This window comes from Engraulis encrasicolus, chromosome 10 (assembly GCF_034702125.1).
Source record: "Engraulis encrasicolus isolate BLACKSEA-1 chromosome 10, IST_EnEncr_1.0, whole genome shotgun sequence".
Taxonomy (NCBI): domain Eukaryota; kingdom Metazoa; phylum Chordata; class Actinopteri; order Clupeiformes; family Engraulidae; genus Engraulis; species Engraulis encrasicolus.
The window spans coordinates 30,117,024-30,140,518 of NC_085866.1; the positions used below are offsets into that span (position 1 = coordinate 30,117,024).

General features: G+C 42.1%; 1 protein-coding gene across 1 annotated transcript in view; it reads right to left on the reverse strand.

The window, feature by feature from the left end:
- Positions 1 to 4,237: 4,237 nt before the first annotated feature.
- LOC134456187 (neurotensin receptor type 1-like) overlaps positions 4,238 to 23,495 on the reverse strand; it is a 99,610-nt gene continuing 80,352 nt past the window's right edge. Inside the window, exons 3-4 of the mRNA XM_063207581.1 lie at positions 14,627 to 14,711; positions 4,238 to 4,903 (exon numbers count right to left, since the gene is read on the reverse strand). Coding sequence (XP_063063651.1) covers positions 4,648 to 4,903; positions 14,627 to 14,711 — 341 coding nt within the window. The 3' untranslated portion in view covers positions 4,238 to 4,647. The remainder of the gene's footprint in view (positions 4,904 to 14,626; positions 14,712 to 23,495) is intronic.

Below are 23,495 nucleotides of genomic sequence, written 5' to 3' on the forward strand. Positions count from 1 at the left end.
GTCACTCCCTTAAAACCCCGCCCGCTTTGATTCAAAACAAATTCAAAACAAATCTCTGCGTTGTGATTGGTTTGCCAGATTCTTGGCAAGACCTGGCAGACCACTCAAACGATGTGAGGCCAGGGGTGCATCCCAATATGTGACCTTGCCTCCTCCACTTGCCTCCTCCACTTGCTTCTCGTCATGGTGACATCACTGACAACAGCATTATATTTCAATATCTTGCAAAAGCTCAATTGTTAAGTCTTTTTCTCATTTGCAATTGGGATGGTGAATGAAAAACAGTCCCTCAAAAGTTGTTGTGGCGAGGCTGACAGCTGGGAAACTTTATCGTTTTCTCCACGGAGGGGCCAGGAGGAGACAAGACAAGCACAAGTGGAGGAGGCAAGGACACATATTGGGATGCACCCCAGGCCACTCGCAGCCAAACAATTTTGGCGTCCAACGGGTGGCGCTGGTTTACTGGGCTAAATTACAACAACATAAATTGGCACAAGAGTCAGACACACTAATACTTTGTGGCCGATGACAAGACCTCAACAAACTTTGTCCCTTAATGGTTCTTGTGTGCCCCATGAAAGTGTGTGCGTGTGTGTGTCAGTGGATCTGCCTACGATCATCACACATTCACATTGTCAGTACACACATTCACATTGTCAGTATACATTCACATTCACATTGTCAAATAACTTGGACAAATGCGTGGTATAATAAATTATATTTCATTTGTTCATTTTCAGACAACTTTATCAGAGATTTTTTCCCATAATGGCATTTTACAAATACACAAAGCAGCAGTTTACAAAAACAAGACAGCTACATATAAACAAAATCAACAAACAAACACTTTAGCCAACACAAGATTAGGCCTACCTAACTTCATACCACCAGAAAAACTGTATGGTCATACCTCATTTTTAATAACAAACAATATTTTTGTACATTTACAATCATATACCTGAATAACATTTTAATCGATTGTTTTCAATGTAATTTTAAAGCATTACTTATAGTTTCCTTTTATTCAAGCACATTAAAAAAAAAAATCACACACAATTTGTGAATGAAACGTATGTGTAATTACAAAGGGATGATGAGGTTTTGATACAGTGAAGAAACCCTAATCGGGGATAGAGCATTGTTTTAACAATGGTGGTAACAGCTGTAACATGGTGTGGTTATGAGGAAGTCCTTGGCCAATGTTCTGCTCCATGTGAGGTCCCTGGCCCAAAACAGTTAGAGAATCCCTGGCCTGCTGTACAGTACATACAATATTCAGTACTCTCTCCACACATTGTCTGTGTATGTGTATTGGATGTGTATCTCCACTGTTGTAAGTCACTAAAACGGTCAGCTAAATGTAATGTAATGTAATGCAATGTCATTCAATGTAATGTAAAGTGCAATCACCTGAGACACACTCAAAAAAAATAATGACCCAAAATTTGCAGAGGTGTGTCACATGAATCTACTTGAAGTTTTAAAGTTGAATTAGGTTAAATGGCAAATTGGTATGCAAATAATGGCAAATTGGTATGCAAATAAAATACATGAAGTCTAGGTTTTGAGTTCATGTTTTTTCTCTAAATTACTATTTCTATGAAAGGAAAGAAAAGTGAGCGCTCTATAGTCTTTTCTCCAGGTTGAAGGGGTGAATCTCGTTATTCCTTTTAGGGCTTGACCGCCCAGGAAATGTTGAAGGCCAGTCGGATGAAACCGGTCCGCGTTTTTAACATGTTTACCCCGATGTAAAATAATGGGTTTTTAATACTTCAACTACCTTGACTCAAAGGAGAGTGCTTTGAATATAGTTCAAAAGACTATTTTTTCATGACTCGAATGATGTCTTTCTACTATACCCGAATCAATGAGTCACTCACCATCCAAGACTGTACAAAATCCACAGTTCACAGGAAAACACAAAAATAGTGCTACTGGTCCACTAAGGACAGTGTGTGTACGCACGTGCAGTCGTACTCCTGCAATGCCTCATGCTAATGCCATCTCACCGCAACAAATAATCTCCACCAACGGCACTTTTCATCTGCAAATGGCCTTACTGGTTCAAACAGAACACAACAGAAAGATGAACAAACTGGGGGAAGTGGCGAAACCGGATGAATCACAGTAGTGCCGTCACGGCAAAAATGATTAGCTCATTTCAATCATGGGTGGATTCCAATCTGCGGACTTCCATCCTCCCTTGCTCACTTGCCTGCTTGTGACCTCAAGATGATTTTACTGACAACAGAAAATTAAGTCAATATAATGCAAAAGCACAATTTTAATGTCATTTTCTCATTTGCAATTGGGATGGTGAATGAAAAACAGTCCCTCAAAAGTTGTGGCTAAGCTGACAGCTGGAAAACTTTATTGTTTTCCCCACAGAGTTAAGTTTAAGGCAAGTGGACTTCTTTGTGGAGCTTCAAGACTTTTGGCCCAGTTGCCTACTAAAACTAAACTAGTTTGACAAATGGTGTTTCTAAAAACTCAAACTTCTGTCTCTAAAAGCTCACATGTTGCTTATTCACAACTGTGTGTGTCTCTAAAGGCTAAAATATCCCACCGTGTCTGTTTCTTTTTAGCTTCACCATGGCCTCCAGGTATGAACAGTACCACAACTGTCCTACCAAGTTATACCCAGCTATGCTGTGGGCAGGGCCGTGGACAGCTTTGTAGGGCCCAGGACAGTTATCTGAAAGGGGCCCCCAGCCCAATGAACAAAATGAAATGAGGAACCAATTCTGGGCCCCCCTCTCCCTGGGCCAGGGAAAACTGTCCCCTTTGCCCCCCCTATCAGCACCCCTGGCTGTGGGTGCACACCTAACAAAACAGACCTCCACACTTTGTCAAATCTGCACTGTCGGGGTTTGTCTCTGCTGCCCTGCTACCTCTGTGTCCTGCCGCCACTTCAGGTATTTACACTTTGCAGTTCTGTGCTCAAACTTTAGACTTAAGTATATATAGCAGCAGGCCCCGGCTATGGCTCAAACGGTCGGGGCATTGACTGCTACACCGGGGACCCGGTTTCGATTCCAGCCCAAGGTTACTTCCCAATCCCCCTCTATCTTTCTCTCCCACTCTCCCCATCACACACCGTCATATGATATAAAGGCATAAAATCCCCTAAAGATATATTTAAAATATATTTAAAATTAACAGCAGCAGCTCTTAACTTGTCTTCTTTGAACAGAAAACTGCACCCCAGGCGGTAGGTAGCAAGAAGGAACCTCAGTCTGCTGTGAGCCAGAGAGCTGCCACAGACAGGTGTTTTTTCTGGCTTACATGTATTTACAATTCGGTCAAGGCCTCGGGTCAAACTGATTGGACACGAGCGGCGCGAGGTGAACAAGAGGTTGGATGCAATCGCTTGAACCTGTGGAGAGCCTGTGAGCACTGTGGGTATTGTCACATATTGTTCTAGATCAGTGGTTCCCAAACGTGGGGTCAGGACCCCTAAGGGGACATACTGAACGGGGGTCGTGGACAAAAGGGACTTGTATTCATTTGTATGGTTGTCCTGTCCTGTGGATTTCTAGCAATATTAGCGAACAAAATATGAATGGAAAATCTAGCAATATTAATGGACTTTCCATGAATGTATTTCCATTAAAAGTTTGTCTGCTAATATTGCTAGAAATCCATAGCTAGGCTAAGATTATGATCGGTGGGGGGTCGCGAAAATATTCTGAAGTCCAAAAGGGGGTCCCCACTGACAAAGTTGGCGAACCACTGTTCTAGATTGCCCCAGTGTTCTGGATTGTCAGCTGTTTTAGCTGAATTCCAAGTGGCCGCTTCCCATACAACATACGTTTTGTGCATTGGCGGTAATGGCCATACAGTTTTGTGGCTACAATAAGATATAATAATAAACAACAATTTCAATATAAATGACAAAATTAAAATACTGTATTGCACCATGTTATGTGTATATTTGTACAAAGTATCAGGTGGTCCATGAATGGCGCCTTTGTGTCTTTCATGCACTTCAATGAAATCAGTCAGAAGCTGCCATTGTTGCTCACACCTGACATGTGCACGCACGCACACACACACACACACACACACACACACACACACACACACACACACACACACACACACACACACACACACACACACACACACACACACACACACACATCTTTTGGTCTGCGTAGTGCACCTGTAGTGGCAGGTGAATGTCAAATTTTCACTTGTCACACACAAGTTTACCATTGAATCAGTCCAGCTTGTTCTGTGGGCTGTCCTCTGCTGATCCTTGAGTAATGGATGAAGTGGTAGGGCTTAACGTGCCTGGGACCATCACGAGTCCGAGAGGTGCGCAGGCTTTTCAGTTGTTCCCTTTCACACTGCACAGTTAACATTCACGTTCTATCCGGACATGCACCGCACTTACACCGCACTCCGGTGTGCAAGGGATAATCTGTTCTCATGTATTCTAAACGTTTCTGACTGAAACTAGATACCTCTGGACACGTTAAGTGGACCTCTCGCGCTTGCAGTGTGTATGCACCGTCACACACGAGTCGAGCGCCAAGTCAGTCCGGCCTGTCCGGCAATCCTCGAGTACCAGATGATGCGATGGTGGTGGTGGGAGCGGGTGGCGTAGGACGACAAGGTGACCCTCAGCAGTAGCATTCCTAGTCAGTAGACCGTCTCCTTCACGACCACGTTGGTGGAGAAGGTCTGGTTGCTGCAGATGCTGATGGAGTGGCGCGTGAGCGCTCGTTTGGAGCGCCGGCTGCGGTGGCAGGGGAAGAAGAAGTGGCGCAGCGTGCTGAAGAAGGTCTGGCGGTAGTTGGCCGACACCAGGTTGTAGAGCACGGGGTTCACCGCCGAGCTGACGTAGAAGAGCGCATTAGTCACCATGTAGAAGTAGTGGTAGAAGTCATACAGGGCACTGTGAAGGAGAGAGGGGGGTGGGGGTGGGGGGGTTCAGGGAGAGAGGTTAGGGACGGCAGGAGAATGGAGCACAATTAGGTGGGATGGTTTAGAATCGTGTACCATATAGAATGCTGTGAAATGATAGTAGTGTAGAATGGTCTAGAAGGATCATTGAGAGAAACAGAGGGTAGTCATAAGTCACAAGAGAATAATCCAATTCGTCCAGGTAATTCGTCCAGGTTCTGTCACATTACTTACGTTCAACATTTTATATCTCAACAAAATGACAAGTTGCAGGATATTGGTATAGAATTGATGTCATATAACAGCAATGTTTTAAGGCTCTGATAGAAAAGATGGTTCCGTAAAACAGTACAGTAAGCTCCAGTTTTCTCTGTTGTATCACAACCTGTGCATTTATAAAAGTCAAGTCAAGTCAAATGTATTTTTATAGCACATTTCATACACAGGTGCAACTCAATGTGCTTCACAAAAAAAAACAAATGCAAAAGGATAGAAAACAAGCAAAGAGAAGAAGAAAGACATTAGAGTCAAAGAGCATTTAAAACACCAAGATTAAAAACATATGGTAAAAAGAAAAACATAAAAAGAACAATACATTTTTTTAAAATATTTTTAAAACATTAAGATAAAAACACAAGGTAAGAAATAAACATAGAAATAAAAATGATATAAAATGTAAGCTAGTTAAAAGCATTGTCTTCAGTCTAGATTTGAAGCTATTTACAGTGGGTGCATTTTTACATCATTTGGAAGCTGGTTCCAAAGCTTTGCAGCAAAGACGCTAAAGGCTGCCTCTCCACACTTTGTTTTTACTCTTGGGATCACCTGTAAATTCTTCTCTGTTGACCTTAGTGACCTGGTTGGCGCATACAGCTGAAACATATATAGTAGATAGGTGGGTCCCATTCCATTTAATGATTTCAAAACAAGATTGCCTTAAAATCAATTCTGTAGCTTACTGGGAGCCAATGCAGCGATCTCAAGATTGGAGTAATGTGGTCAAACTTCCTTGTTTTCGTAAGAACCCTTGCTGCTGCATTTTGTATAAGTTGAAGCTGTTTGATGGTCTTTTTGGGGAGGCCTGTAAAAAGACTGTTACAGTAATCAACCTTACTAATGAAGGCATGTATTAGCTTCTCCAGATCATTTTTTGACATAAGGCCCCTTAATTTAGAGACGTTTTTTAATGTAATAAAATGCAGACTTAGTAATGGCTTTCATGTGACTGTTAAAGTTTAGGTCACTGTCAATGAGGACCCCAAGATTTTTAACTGTATCACTTGTTTTCAGTCCCTTCGTTTCAAGGATAATAGCAATCTTTTGTCTCTCCTCTCTTTCCCCTAATATAATTACTTCAGTTTTATCTGTGTTCAGCTGGAGGGAATTGTGAGACATCCAAAATTTTTGGCAAATTTTGGCAAGGACATATTTGTTTGTGTGAGAAGAAATAATAATACAAAAAGATCAAAACATGTCCTCGGAAACCCAGAGCTCAGAACTCTGCAACACATTTATGCTAATAGCTCAATGATGCTATCACTCTCTCTGTGATCTGTCAATTACACAGCGGCCTCAAACAGTTGCTGTTATCAAATCTGTCTCCTAAACGCAGTGAGGCTGCCAATTAAATTTGAACGTATGATTAACGAGGTGTTTTTGGGTGAGATTTCAGGGGATTGATTTTTTGTTCCTTCTTCTTTATTTTTTTGGCTCTGCAATTACCTTCAAGACTTTAGAGAGAGGGTTTGTAACTGCAACGAAGACCTGACATCTTTAAAGCTATCACAAGCCATCAGTAATTATTGATCATTTTTGCAATCAGAGGCTTTCTTTCTATGGCAGGCCCTCAGAATTAGCATTCACAAAAGTCCAGAGAGGGAAATTGCCTTCAGCAAAAGTTGTAAATGTGAATGTCTTGTACTCCCATAGGAGTACTGATGATGTAGGAACATGCTCCAAGACCTCTTTTGTTTAAGACAAAAAGCATATGTATCTGTTGTGTGCGACATATAGAAACCAGCTGAGCCGATAAGAGCCAGTACAATGCACAGGGCTCACTGTATACATGTACTATACAAAGAGGAAAATATTTATAATTCAAGTCCTCAAACTTTGTTTGTTTACACTAGACTGAATCATACTCTGCATCAGCGTCTTGAAATTGAATTTCAGACACCCCATTTCTGTGCCCGCAACCAAAGCAAATGCAATGTAAATACATACTTGCCCTAGGCCAATTAGCAAGAGAAGCTTGACCACAACAACTTGACAAATACATATTTCAACAAGAGAAATCGAGGCTCTGACGCAAAAGTCAGATGGTTAATACAAGTAGTTTGTTTATGCAGGCTCTGTCTGCCTTTCCATGACGTGGATTTATCTGCATTAGGATTGCAAATCAGAGTGGGTGGGATAAGAAATCCCTTTCCAAGTATTTAAAAAAATATATCCAGAAAAATATTCAGGTTTAGTTTTCTGAGAGTTTCACCCACCGACTAGCTCCAGGATTTCAGATATCATGGCTGCAGCTGGAGGTCAAAAACCAAGTGTCATCATGCTCTCTTATGAAAATGCTTTTTTGTATTGTTCAAGGTCCGGACTTCTTTTTTTAGAATTCACTGTCCCTGCATGTTCCTGTCTTCCGTTGTTAAAAGCATATGAGTACGATTAAGTCATTCTTCATTAATGACCAAATGATTACACGTTGTTTCACCACACTGATTGATAAAATCATTATGATTCATATGTTTTAGTTGGACAGTTTGGAAAAGTGTTTTCTGAGAAAGCCCACTTAAAGTATTTGTCCGTGAGCCAAATTCGTGCTCTGATAGATCTGTGAGTGATGTGTCAATATTCTTCTCATACAAAAACACCAACATCAACCAAGCAGATGATGAGCACTTTGCAGGCACTAGTGTTACGTCACGGAAAAAATAAAAATAAGTGGGAGCAAAAAACCCTGGTTGAAGCGGACTTTTTCTCTTTTTTATCTGGTCATTTGCTTGTCTTGCTCCCAGGTCAGACGTTTGGATGTGCAGACTTAAACTTACTCTTTGTCCTAACAGTTAGAACATAGGACCAGGAGAGTGTTCAATTCAACACTCCAAGTCTTTGAATTAACACTGCGAAATTTACTGTTTGTTTCCCTGTGGTTGGTGCAACCTCCGATATCCATGAGCTCAGAAACGTGGGAAAACAATAACTGATCACCAGTAAAAACAGCACCGCCCGTCACCCACTCAAGCGGCAAATTAAATGTTTTGAACAAACAGCAGGGCACAAAAGTGATGTGAGGTCAACTTGTGGCCTTTGTAGGGGAAAAGTTGTGGCTGCATCACATCAACTTAATAAAGTGATGTTCTGGCCGATTTCAAAATGCCGTTTGCTAACATTACTCTGTCCGTACCCGCCGATGCGTCACATTTTTTGTTCAGTCCTATCCAAAACCGTTGGTGAGTACAATTGAGACTCTACACATCATACCTCACTCAGCTTACAGGTGCATCACAGTGGGACAAACATCACTGGAAAGGAGAGGCTGGAGCACACTGCAGATTACGTTTCAAGACTTCATTTTGTGCACACACCCGACTTACATTTCGGTGTTGCTACGCCTTCTTCAGAGTCCTCTGAAAGATTGCTCTGATGAGGAAAAAAGTTAATAAACTAGAGCCCTGCACACACATACCATAGTCTGGTGCTGTTCATTCATTAGTATGAATTGCAAATGGCACTGATCAAAACCCAGCACTCTCCAAAGAGTGAGAAATATCACCGTTGGCGGGAACCGACATGCATTATTTGGAATCGTATAATTAATGTAAAATATTAAAGGTAGCAGCACCCCCTTGCTGTAATTATAGAGGGTATTTCAATCTCCACTCTTCACTACTCAACCAGCTCAACAGGGGCGGAGCTATGGGAGGCGAGCAGGGCATGTGCCCCGGGGCCCAGGGCCCTTCTATATTGGTGGTGGGGGCCCTATTGTGACATTTGCAGGCTGTATGGGGGGCCCTACAAGTGTCTTGCCCTGAGGACCTGTGTGCAATTGTTCCGCCAATGCAGCCCAACAAAGTAATGAGCATATTTGCATAAACAGCTTCTGGTTCCAGCTCTCCAGCTCATACTTTTTCGGTCTTTAAAGTGTGAAAATGTGGGACTGTTATTATGGCTTGAAAAGCTTTCTGTGGAGATCTGTTTCATTGTATTTTTCTAAATTAAAAAAGTGTCCTGCAGTTTCTGCAATGCGCGAAACTATAATCACAGTCCAGCGCAATAATTTTAGGCTAATAAGGTGCATAATCAAAGACTTAAAATCCATGTTACTGAAGCTCTGTTCTTACACACACACACACACACACACACACACACACACACACACACACACACACACACACACACACACACACACACACACACATATACACACACACACACACACACACACACACACGTACACACACACGTACACGCATGCACACACGTTCTACACACATGTTCTACACATTATCCAATTATCTGCTATAGGTGCTATAGTGCATGTGCAAACCTGATAGACTCTACCCTTGACTCTACCCTTGACTTGACTTTCATGACAATCAGTAAAATGGAAATCATTGAGGTAACCAAAATCATAACAACAATAATAATTTGCAAATGTCCCTTCGGGAAATGGCACCAGTCCTGAGTCATTCTGTGAATTAAATTTTGGCAAGTGTGACAGCCAGGCACTAGAAATGGCATGAGCTGTAATTGTAACGCAGCAGTCCCTCAACATGATGATAATCAAAGACTTCAAATCCATGTTACTGAAGCTCTGTTCTTTACACACACACACACACTCTCTCACACACACACTCTCTCTCACACACACACACACACACACACACACACACACACACACACACACACACACACACACACACACACACACACACACACACACACACACACACACAGGCAGTGGCGGTCTTACAATTGAGGCGTACCTAGGCAACCGCCTTAGGCCCCCCCAAATTACCCCCCCCCCCCCCAGACTAGTTGCAAACTTCCCAGAGGCCTACAGCTGGTAATTGGGGCCCTTCCCATATGAAAAAGAATTATATGATTCATATACTGCAAACATGCATGTTCCTTACATGAAATCGTATAGAAAAAATGTGCCAGATTTGCAAGAGTCACTTATACTTTTTCTAATATATGTCTATCATGATAGTCGATTATGGCCCCTTTTCGAAAAGAAATACTATATGGAACTTATACGCATGCCATATAACATGACTGTATGCAGTATAAATTCTTATAAGAGTTTGACATGCCAACAATGCATAATACTATATTATATTGACTAAAACATATGAGAAAACTACTATATTCCTATAGAAATAATGCACGTTTTATGTTAAAATCATATTGAAGTCTTATTCAATTTACGTGTGGGACTCTGACCGCTACACCAAAGAGCCAGGCTCGTTGGCATGTTAGTCTGAACACACCCACAACCCTAGTGATGGTCACTCCATCACATTGCCTTCCCCTTCGGGAAGCGCACGCGTGCGCTTCACACACTCATGGTGTCCCTCACACAACTGCCCATCATGCTTCTCCCATCCAATGTGCCCCATCATCAATGCTTCACCTATCACTGAGGTCCCTCACACGGGGGTAACCAATCCTGGGGGTCCCTCACATGGAATTACGGCTCACACACCATGAGTACGCTTCCGATGGCCTCACGGTACCATCCCACTTCTGACACCATTTATAGCGAAGGGGAGTAGAGTTGCCCAGCTGGGACTTGAACCCAGACCTTCTGGGGTAGTAAACCGGGGCTCTGACCGCTACACCAAAGAGCCAGGCTCGTTGGCATGTTAGTCAGAACACACCCACAACCCTAGTGATGGTCACTCCATCACACGTATGTTCCGTACATGTTCCGTAGTTGGATTTTTACAGACTTCCTATATTAAGTTTATATGAAGTTTACAACTTGAAATGTAATATTCGTATATAAATTTTATAAAGTTTATACATTTAATTATATGCAAACCTGATTTAATTTGTACATTTCTTAAACAGTTTCTGACACCAATATTTATATGAATTCTGCACATTTGTCATATGAAGCATGAGACTTTAAATGTAATATTTGTATATAACACAGGCCTAGACAGTCTAAATAAGCTTCCCGGAAAAAAAATCAACCTGACGAAGAACTTCACTCATGATTTTTTATTTGTCTTTCTTGACTGTCACTTTGATTATATATAGGCCTATATTGCCTAAAGACAAATGTGTGTATGTGTGTGTGTGGGGGGGCGGGGTGTCTGTCCCGCATTGTCCCTCCGAAGCATACCCCTTGTCCCCCCTTGGACTTATTAGCAGGTGGTCACCCTAGCTGGAAATAAGCTACAACAAATATTGCATGGTGCACCTTTAAATATGGCATACACATAGGGCCTACTGTAACATATACAACAACATGGCACAAATACAGCACACATCTGATTGGCATTCATCCAAAAACAGCACTATTTTCCAATCTTTTTACTTATACGAAATATATAAGCCCATAGTAACATAAATCGTGTATGGAATATATGACTGACAGCACTATTTTGCAATCTTTTTACTTATACGAAATATATAAGCCCATGGTAACATAAATCGTGTATGGCATATATGACTGACAGCACTATTTTCCAATCTTTTTACTTATACGAAATATATAAGCCCATGGTAACATAAATCGTGTATGGCATATATGACTGACAGCACTATTTTCCAATCTTTTTACTTATACGAAATATATAAGCCCATAGTAACATAAATCGTGTATGGCATATATGACTGAAAATGAATAAAAAAATAGTTAGATTTGTATATGTGGGTTTGTGCCTTGTATGACCCTTATAATATTCTTATGGAACAGATATAATCCATATGCGTTTTTAATAAGACTTTTTCATATGGGTTGGACAGTAATTCATAGATATTGCGTTCGTTTCCGCGTGAAATTGGTATAGTCCATCTATGCCATGTGCGTGAGACGAAATATCCAAAACAATGTTCACGATGAAACACTTGTACAAGTCGGCGCAGTGCAAATAAGCGCATCGCCAATTGCAATGAGATCAGAATGCAGTGTGGTTGTGCTGTGCTGCGCTGCCTGCGCATATTTGTGCAGCATGTGGCATCGCGAACGTGTTTTGCGAGAGGAGGAAGTTCACGGCAAGTCAGTTGTGAAGTTGTGAAATTATCAGAATAAAGAGCCAATATCCTAGTAGTGTTACCAAACGGAGGGAAAGGAAAGAGGCTTAATCAAAGACAAAAAGCACTTCCGAAGCTGACAAGCTTTTTTAATGTGTCAACCGTTTATCCCGAATGTTGGATGTGAATGTGGATGATGCACTGACAAAACAATCCATAAAGATGACGAGCGGATTACCAATTCCAAAAATGAAGTGGGGAGAGAGGAGGACGTGGTGACTGGTGAGTACCAGTCCTGATTCTGTTTACCACCATCAAGAAGAAAGTGCTGTTCTTGGAGATGATCCGGTGTTGTGGTTAAAAGTAATCTACCGGTTTTCAGACAAGTAGGCAAAGTAGCCTAGTTAAGACAGGGTTCGCATCTTCTTCCTCTGTTAAGATCATTAGATCTGCTTCAATAGCAATCATGTTCGAAGCAACGCAGTTTGGTTCTTTCAAGACTTTTTGTGTCGTCATGGGATGCTGTTGTGCTTAAAACTGAAATGAAACGCTGCAATGGTTATGTCGTTATGTTTGTGTGGTTGCACTTTGTTGTGTGTTCACCACTGCAATGGTCTGGCTATTAGCGCGAGTTGACACATGCTCATGCGAGCATGGAGCTTGCACGCTGATCAAGGTTGTGTCGCCTACGTCCATGCTCATATGGTCGCAGTCATTTGAACATAATATTGTTCATTTTTAAGCCCGTTGTTGTGTGTTGTACTCATAGGCTATCACTTAATAGAAGCATCTAGCCTACTATAGATGCCTGACCAGCAGGTGCCTCTCTTTTATCAATAATTCTGTAGCCTGTCTCAAACTTGTGCAGTGTGTGTGTGTGTGTGTGTGTGTGTGTGTGTGTGTGTGTGTGTGTGTGTGTGTGTGTGTGTGTGTGTGTGTGTGTGTGTGTGTGTGTGTGTGAGAGAGAGAGAAGCCTTTGATGCCCACGTGTGATTGATTGATTGATTGACTGATATATGTGCATGTGAAGATCCATTGCAATGTTGAGTATGTCAACATTGAATGCTGTCTAAATTAAAGCAAAAGGTCCACTCCAAGCACATTATGTTCAAGTCATGAGGCCTACAGACTGTGTTGTAGAGAGCTTCGTTTTTTAATTGTGTATCTGTGATACAGAAGATGCAGTGATGCACAGAAGCAGTCTACGTGTTTCAGATATTAGGGCCTACAATGTCTATTCTAAGCAAGTCTATTAATATTAGGGGGGGGGGGGGGGAGGGGGTGAGATACACCCTTTAGGTGGGCTGATGGGCCCCCTAGCTAAATTCGCCTTAGGCCCCCAAATGTCTCCGCCACTGCACACACACACACACACACACAAACATGATAAGTCTGATTGCACTATGATTCACTGCATCTGTCTGATTTTTTCAGACATGTTTTTATTCTTTCAAATTGAACACAAACGGCAGAGACAGTGCTGGGCATGCCCACCTGTCAAAGCGACAGTGTCAATTCAGTCAAGTCCAGTCAAGTCAGCTTTTTATTGTCAGTTTCTTCATATGCACAGGTTATACAAGGACATCTCAAGCTCAAAAAGTAATATTCTGTTCAGCTTTACACACGTTAAACAAAAAAAAGACAAATATGGACATTTTTGCACCTCATTTGAAAGTCAGCATCCATTTTCACATCCAATTTGAAGTTCTTATTTCCATTACCCCTCAGCTCCAATGAGCTAGAACATTAAATAACCAGTCCCAGTCTCTCTCTCTCTCTCTCTCTCTCTCTCTCTCTCTTTCTCTCTCTCTCTCTCTCTCTCTCTCTCTCTCTCTCTCTCTCTTTCTCTCGTCACACTATGTCCCCTCCACAGCCTGGGGCATTGTGCTGCGGCCCCATTGGCCACCACTTTACATTTACATCCATTCATTTGGCAGCCATTTTAATCAAAAGAGCTCTAAGAGTGGAGTGGGTGAGACAGTTATCAGTCAATCCATGCATTTGTAGTAAGTGCAAGATGAGTGAGGCTCCATTTCAAGCATAACAAACATTGGAGACAGGGCTGGAGGACATTCAGGGGATTATGGTCTGGTTTCCAAGTCCAAGAAAAACTCCAGAGATGGTTTGGCTTCCATGTCAAAGTAAAAATACTGGGATGAGACAATAAATTGTGTACTCAATGCAACCAGGAGCAGCTAAACAACAAAACAGCACACAGCTTTGGCTTTCAACATCTAGTTTAACACATTAGTTTTTTTTTAAATAGTGCTTTTGTACTTGCACATTTTCATGTCAGGGCGAACTTGATTTTTATACCTGTCTAGAATTCCTAAAATTTCTAGAATTCTAGAATTCATCATGTTTATAATTTGGTGCACACCAAATTATGGAAATACAAACAAAAACAAACAAAAAAATTATTATAACAATATAAACATCAACCCTGTCATTTGTACAATTAACTTACAGTTAGTAATTTACAGTAAGACAACTGAAATGTACTCACTCTGGCCAGTCGGTGACATAGCAGAACATGAGTCTTCTGACGTGATAGGGTAACCAGCACACCACAAAGGCAATAACCACAGCACCTGCACATAGAGAGACACACACAACCATCATCATTAGTGCAGGTGTATATGTCAGAAAAAAGAGGTTTAGGAACATTTCATATAGATTTTTCCAAATTGTGTTTTTTATCAACTACAAACCCCATAGTCTTCAAATCCACCTGTTTCCATTTTTTTTCCGAAGTGGAAACGCCCAAAATCCAAGATGGCGGATATGCAGTCAGATTCTAACACAATTGAATGTAATGGAAGGAAACATGTCATATACATTTTTGGAATTGGTGTTTTTTAGCATCTCTTGGACCCCCTGAATACAAAACTACCTGATTCTATTTCCCCCCTTCATTTTTAGAACCAAAATCCAAGATGGCTGACATAACATATAGCAAAAATGACATGTTTGGTGTTTTGAGGTCTCTAAAGTCAGTGTTTTTTTCTTGTATTTTTAATATTCTTGATGTATACAGGACTGTTCAGTCAGTCATTACATGAACTTTTTCAAAAATCATTTAAAATTTATAAAAATTCAACATGACATCTATAAAACGATTGCGTAAGCTTACCTCTCTATATGGCCAGCTGATGTGTCTCATCCCAAATCTGAGCTGGCCCCTTTGATAATTTGTGTTTTATATTTCTAGGACCCCCTCTGAAAACAAAACAATCTGTTTCCAATTTTTAGAAGCAAAATCCAAGATGGTCAACATTGTAGCAAAATATGAACATTTGGTATTTTCAGGTTTATTAAAGGGACACTGTGTGAGATTTTTTGTTGTTTATTTCCAGAATTCATGCTGCCCATTCACTAATGTTACCTTTTTCATGAATACTTCCCACCACCATCAAATTCTAAATATTCACTATGACTGGAAAAATTGCGCTTTCCATACATGAAAAGGGGGATCTTCTCCATGGTCTGCCATTTTGAATTTCCAAAAATAGCCATTTTTAGCTGCAAAAACGACTGCACTTGGACCACACTAAAATATATTTGTTTATTACTTAGTAAACTTTCATGTAAAGATCAAATTTGGAAATAGGCAGCCCATTTTCAATGAGCAGCATAGTTGCAGTACCTTTTTTGACCATTTCCTGCACAGTGTCCCTTTAAGCAATTGTGTTATTTTGTACGCCTGTTGGTAATATTTTGATAGGCACATAACTGTCATTACATTAAATGTTTCGTCTCATAGGAAGAGCATCTGGAATTTGGGGTGACACACTGTAAATCTTGTGCTCACATGTCGGCTAGCAATTGGCTAGTTGCAAAAAGTTGGCCTGTTGCCTCCAACTAAACTCTCTAGACTGATCAGAAAGTAAAAGAAAATCCTATTAATTCATTTCATTGAACAACTGTAAAAAAAATAATGGGCAAGAGGACCACCTTCATGATGTGCAGCATCATTGAGGGAGCCAGTTTCTTTTCATTTTTATGTGAATTATTTTCATAAAAGATTCACACTTGTGCCACTTATACGGATCCTCATGATGCCAAAGGTCTCACAAAGTGTATGATAGTGTGGCAATCAGCAGTCAGCGCACCTGCCAATCTTGCACCTGAAACACAGAGGACAGACCAAGGAACCAGCAGGGAGGACAGCCAAGCCCCCTTGAGTCATGACATATGGTAGTACTTTGGGTTTGGGTTCAAATAACAGAAGGCCTTGGTTACAAGTTGTGTGAGCCCACTCTCCTCTTCTTCACTACACATGGCTTCAGAATTGGGATGACTTGCTATGAGGCCAACATAGGCATGCCAACCGGATGAGCCACAACAGACCCACAGAGACGTGATCTCAATGGATGCTACTGATGGGTGAAGCATAATATTAGACACCATGGATGATATAGGCCTAAGTAAGTTGGGAATTATATGAGGGACGTTCAGAGCGTGTGAAGCACATGATTGGGCTTACCGTAGGGAAGACCATATCAGGGTATGACCCATCACTACAGTTGAGGATATTCTCTGACTGTCATGCCAGAGAGCCCAGTTCTATGAGCAGAGAGCATGGCAAGATTGTTGGCATTGGAGGAATGCAACATCCCGGATAGAACATACGGTTTCACAGCCTTCAGATAAGCTGAGGCCGACCTTGAAGCAACTTTGTAGCCCTTTGCCTCGATATAGGCAGCCAATCCAGTGAATGTGCATATTACTGTACAGGTAGCACTGCATAATAGGTAGGCCTACTGTACATGAAGTGACTCATAGCAATTGTTGTTGGAACAATAATTTGGACCAGCATGGAATCCTCTGTGCTCGAATTCACAAATGAATGGCGTCAGAGTAGAGTAGAGTAGAGTATCATTTATTGATTTATAGACCTGAAAGCAACATTAATGTTGATTTTGCTAAACAAAATGTCTTCCATCTTGGATTTTGTAATGGGCTTAGTTTATGTAATGGCTGACTTCACATTCATGTAACAAATATTACCAAAACAAGTCAACAATGGCTTTATAGACTTCAAAATATTAAATATGCCAATTTCGCCGTAAATTATGTCAGCCATCTTGGATTTTGCCACAAAAAATGAAGGAAAACATTGAAAATAATTTGTTTTCTATTCAATGTTGCCCTGGAATTATAAAACAGTTCAATTGAACCTTAAAACGGCATTAATGGTGAAATTTCTACACACAATGGCAGCCATCTTGAATTTGCCACTAAATGTTCACGAAAAAAATGGAAACAGGTGGATTTGTATTCGGGGGGGTCCTAGAAGTAAAAAAAACACCAAATGGAAAAATCTATATGAAATGTTCCAAAACTTACATATCAACCTATACTACATCCTCATCATCATCCTAATCATCACCATCATCACCATCATCATCATCATCATCAAGTCAAGTCAAGTCAAGTCAAGTCAAGTAGGTTTTATTGTCAATTTCTTTACATGCACTGGTCATACAAAGAATTTGAAATTACATTTCTTGCTTTCCCATTAGACATAGACTAATCTAGGTAAGGACATAGACAGTATAGACATAGACAGTACTTATACATGGACTTAAGACAGTATGGACATAGACAGTGCTCATACAGACATTTAAAGTGCAAGACTGGACAACAGAAGACTTGTAGAGGACATACATTAAGAGGTATCTGTTGTGCTTTTGTGCTTTTTCTAAAAAAAAGTCCTTTATAGCGTTCTGACATGGTAATAGTAGCATTTTGAAGAAAATAAATATTAAAAAAGGTCTGTCAAGTACACCAGCAGCAGTGTGTGTGTGTGTGTGTGTGTGTGTGTGTGTGTGTGTGTGTGTGTGTGTGTGTGTGTGTATGTGTGTGTATGTGTTTAGTGCAGGTAGAAGGTGCGGTGTGCGTCTTGTGTGTGTGTTCGTGTGTCTGTGTGTGTGTGTGTGTGTGTGTGTGTGTGTGTGTGTGTGTGTGTGTGTGTGTGTGTGTGTGTGTGTGTGTGTGTGTGTGTGTGTGTGTGTCAGTGTGTGTATGTTTGGGTTTAGTGCAGAAAGTGCAGTGTGCTTGTGTGTGTGTGTGTGTGTGTGTGTGTGTGTGTGTGTGTGTGTGTGTGTGTGTGTGTGTGTGTGTGTGTGTGTGTGTGTGTGTGTGTGTGTGTGTGCATGTTTTGAGTTAGTGCAGGTTGAAAGTTCAGTCACGAGTATAGTAGTGCAGGTGGAATGTTCAGTCGCAGATATGGTGGTGGGGGGATGGGGGGGGGGTTGTCAGTGGCCTTGCTGGCTAGAGGCTGACAGTGGAGGGAGAGTGGGTTGAGTGTTCAGCATCTTGATCGCTTGGTGCATTGTGCTGCTCGCCAGCCTGGTGGTACGGGAACGGAGGCGCCTGTACCTCTTTCCAGAGGGCAGGAGGCTGAGCAGTTTGTGTGCAGGGTGGCTTGTGTCTTTGATGATCATCAGTGCTTTCCGGGTGAGGCGTGTGGTGTAAATGTCCTGCAGGGAGGGGAGTGGTACTCCAATGATCTTCTTCGCTGTGTTCACAACACGCTGGAGTGTCTTCCTGTTTTTCTCCGTGCAGCTTCCTCCCCACACTGTGATGCAGTTGGACACGACGCTCTCTATGGTTCCTCTGTAGAATGTTGTCATGATGGAGGGTGTAGCACTTGCCTTCTTTAGTTTGCGCAGGAAGTAGAGACGCTGATGGGCCTTCTTCGCCAGTGATGTAGTGTTGGTGGTCCAAGAGAGGTCGTCGCTGATGTGCACTCCAAGGAACTTGGTGCTGCTCACTCTCTCCACAGCATCGCCGTCGATGGTCAGTGGTGGCAGTTGTTTTTGGACCCTTTGGAAGTTGACAACAATCTCCTTGGTCTTGTTGACATTCAGCAGGAGGTTGTTGTCTTTGCACCATCTGGCCAGCAGGTCTACTTCTTCTCTGTAGTGAGTCTCATCGCCCTTGGTGATGAGGCCCACCAGTGTTGTATCATCCGCAAACTTCACTAGATGGTTAGTGCTGTGGGTCGTTGTGCAGTCGTGTGTCAGCAGCGTGAACAGTAGGGGGCTGAGAACACAACCTTGCGGAGCCCCGTGCTCAGGGTCAGGGTGCTCGAGGTGTTGTTCCCTACCCGTACTGCTTGTGGTCTTTGCATCAGGAAGTCCAGCAGCCAGTTGCAGAGGGAGGTGCTGAAACCTAGTTTGTCCAGTTTTCTGATGAGTTGTTGTGGTATTATGGTATTGAATGCTGAACTGAAGTCAATGAACAGCATTCTCACATATGAGTCTTTATTGTCCAAGTGGGTGAGGGCTGGATGGAGGGCAGAGCAAATTGCATCCTCCGTGGATCGCTTGGCTCGGTATGCGAACTGGTAGGGGTCTAGGGTGGGGGGTAGGGTGGCTTTGATGTGTGACAGGACTAGCCGTTCGAAGCACTTCATGATTATGGGCGTCAGTGCTACAGGACGGTAGTCATTGAAGCATGATGGTGATGATTTCTTCGGCACAGGTATGATGGTAGCAGCTTTGAAAAGTGATGGGATGACTGCTTGCTCCAGAGAGATGTTAAAGATGTCTGTGAAGACATCCTTCAGCTCTTCTGCACAATCCTTCAACACTCGGCCTGGTATGTTGTCTGGGCCAGCTGCTTTGCGTGGGTTGATGGTGGCCAGTGTCCTCTTAACACTGGCAGAGGACAGGTAAAGGGGTTGATCATGGGGGGGAGGGGGAGTTTTCTGTGGGTGAGTGTCATTTTGTGCTTCAAAGCGGGCAAAGAAACTGTTCAGGTCGTTTAGCAGAGAGGTGTTGTTGTCACAGCTTCGTGGTGCAGGCTTATAGTCCGTGATGGCCTGTATGCCCTGCCACAGGCTCTGTGCATCTCTGCTGTCTTTGAAGTGTGTTGTTATTTTGTCTGAGTATTCCTTTTTTGCTTTCCTGATGCCCTGGGACAGGTTAGCCCTTGCTGTCTTTAGGCCAGCTACGTCTCCTGCTCTGAAGGCTTTGTCTCTGGCCCTCAGCAGTCGGTGAACGTCTCCTGTGAACCATGGCTTCTGGTTGGCCCTGGTAGTGATGTGTTTTATTTCTGTAACATCATCGATGCATTTTGTGATGTAGGAGGTCACGGTGTCTGTGTACTCCTCAATGTCAATGTGATTGCTGTGGGTGGCAGTTGTTTTGAAAATGTCCCAGTCTGTGGTTTCAAAGCAGTCCTGAAGTCGTGAGATGGCTCCCTCAGGCCATTTTCTCACCTCCTTCTGAACTGGTTTGGTGAGTTTTGCCTTTTGTCTGTAAGCTGGCAGTAGCAGAATTGTCGTGTGGTCTGATGATCCAATGTGGGGGATGGGCTTTGCCTTGTATGCTCTCTTCTGATTTGTGTAAACGAGGTCCAGGGTGTTTTGTTCTCATCAAATACCATAGCGCCTGCAAATACAGACAAACAACCATCATCATCATCATCATCATCATCATCATCATCAACAACAACAACAACAACGTCTTTATCATCATCACTGTAAACCATCACAATCATCATCATCATCATCATCATCACCATCACTGTAAACCATCACCATCACCATCATCATCATCATCAAAAACCATAGCACCTGCAAACACATGACACAACAAGACACGCACAACTCTCCACCACCATCCTTATTAGCAGCAGCAGCAACATCACCATCATCACCACCATCATCACCATCATCATCAGCATCATCATCACCACCACCATCGTCATCACCACCACCATCATCACCATCATCACTACCATTATCATCACCATCATTATCACCACCACCATCATCATCATCATCATCACCACCACCACCACCATCATCACATCACCATCACCACCACCACCACCATCATCACCATCACCATCATCATCATCACCATCATCACCACCACCATCATCATCACCAGCATCACCATCATCACCACCACCACCACCATCATCATCACCACCATCATCATCATCATCATCACCACCACCACCACAACCATCATCATCATCACCATCATCATCACCATCATCATAAACAGCAAAAACAACAACAACAACAACATTATTATCACCTTTTCTAGCCAGACATACAGACTATATAAAAGCAATATCAAAGAGCAGCAAATAAAAACAATCCTACAATAAAAGGCAAGTTTTAAAGTAGTGGTGCATTTTTGTACAATTCTTTCTTTCTTTCTCCTGCACTCCACTCATTTGTCTGCAGTAAAAGTTGAGAAAGTCTAATTAAAGGAGCGCAGAAGTGGGGATGCAAATGCACCACTGCACCCCCCTTTCTGGCCCCTACGATAAAAGGACCAACCTCCTACCATAGGTTCCCATACCCAGTCTCATACCAAGAGCTTCACGTGCGGTAGTACTGTATGTGTATGACTGGTAACCAGATATAATGCATTGTGATTCTCAGCAGACAGTCCAACTGAACCCACCACCTGGCAATGTCCGGTGGTCCTCCTTTGAGAACCACTACCACTGTAGGATACTTGAACTACGACACCATGGTTTTGCTGAGAATACTGTAGTTTGCACACAGTGTTAGTGACAGTCAGTGAATGGTAGAGGAGGATAATGAGATTTAGGAGCTGTTTCCATGTAGCAGGATATTTTTAAATGTGGATATTTTTTCTTCTGTTTACATTGGTTTTGGCCTTCTGTTTCCAAGGAAAACAGATTTTTAAAACCCACATATCAAAAAGCCGACTTTAAAAATATCCCATTTAGGGAGCTAAAATGCATGTTACAATGAAGTTTTTTTTTTTTTTTACTTTTTTTTTTTTTTTACTTTACTTTACTTTATTTCTTCAGGACATTGCACATTAATGAACATATACATACATGTACATATATGTAAATATGCCAGATTGTAGCCCAAGGGCTAATTTCCATCTGGTGTCCAAAATAGGCAGGCTAGATGTTTACAAGCAATAGAATTTAAAATCCCAAACATTCATCCAATATCAAAACAGACTGTTAGTAACAAAAGAAATAAAACCCACCACAGAAGCAAAAAGCATGCAAGTAAATGCTTTTCCACCTAAACAAGAGAAAAAAATATCCACATTTTAAAATATCCTGCTACGTGAAAAGAGCACCGTAGGGGTCAGCAGTATGGAAGCAGCTGTGGCCTAATAGATCAGGCTTGGGGAAGGCAGTTGTAGGTTAAATACCTCCACGGGGAGGGAAATTATGGAGATGGGGGAGAATAAGTGACCACTGTCCTGGTCCTTTACCCTTAAGGAGGCCATGTGCTGCTTCCATCCATGGTTCCAGAGGTATTGCCCCCACCCTTTAAAGACAGCATATTGCCCTCGCTCTTAAAGAAAGCATATAGCCAACCATGATTCCAGGGACATTGCCCCTGTAGCTGAATCACCTTCACTCTGTAAGGTTGTCGGCTACTTGCAATGTTGTGTATGGAGAGTGCTCTTTTTCTCCGATATTACATGATTCAACAACACAACCCTTTGTAGGGCCCACTATAGCAGCTGTACCCTAATGGCAGGTGAATAGGGGGGGTCTGTCACTCTGGATAAAAGCATCTATTAAGTGTAACGTTAATGCAACGTTATGCATTTTCCACACCAAGAAACATGTTATGAGCTATTTTTGGCGTCTTGTTTGTTTTAAAAAGTCAAAAGGCCACTGCAGGCTTACTTCCACCTCACCTCACTCCATCACATCTTCTATTATTATTATTCTTTCTTTACTCTTATGCACCTCATATCACTCTAGTCTTGTGTCTGTCTAGGCTATGGAGTAAATACCTTTTGGGAGCTAGTGCTCTTTTCTGTCTCTCGCACCTCTCAGTGTAGTCTGGCACGCTTGGTTTAAAAGAGGTAGGCCTAGTTTTATTTATTCTGCATTCAACACCGAAAAATGTAAAGTGTAAAAAGGTAGATAGTTTAGTCGTTTCTGTCGATTCATAATGTTGAGTTGCAACTCGCGGATCCTTATAGATTAGCCCATGCGTGGCCTGTCCCGGGCCTAGCTATACGGATCCTGCTTTCGGATCCTTATGATTGTGGGGTTTCCACAATCAGTTTTGCGGTGATCTCAGTGGCAGGAGTTTTGTTGATCAAACTGTGTTTTGTTGATCAAACTGTGTTTATTATTGTTATTATTATTATTCTTTCAATAAGTAACTCAAGTGATTCAAGTGATCCGTCTAACCCGGATCCCCTCCTCGGAATGATCTAATCAGCCCGGATCGCCACAAAGATTCGAGTTAAGCAGCTCTAACCAAGACCAAGTCGACACCAGATGCAACACCAGCATCCCATCAAGATTTCGAAAATACTATTGAGACAGCACACGCACGCACACACAGAGCATTAGGAGTTTTTTTCCCTCTTAGCCATCAGATCTCTACT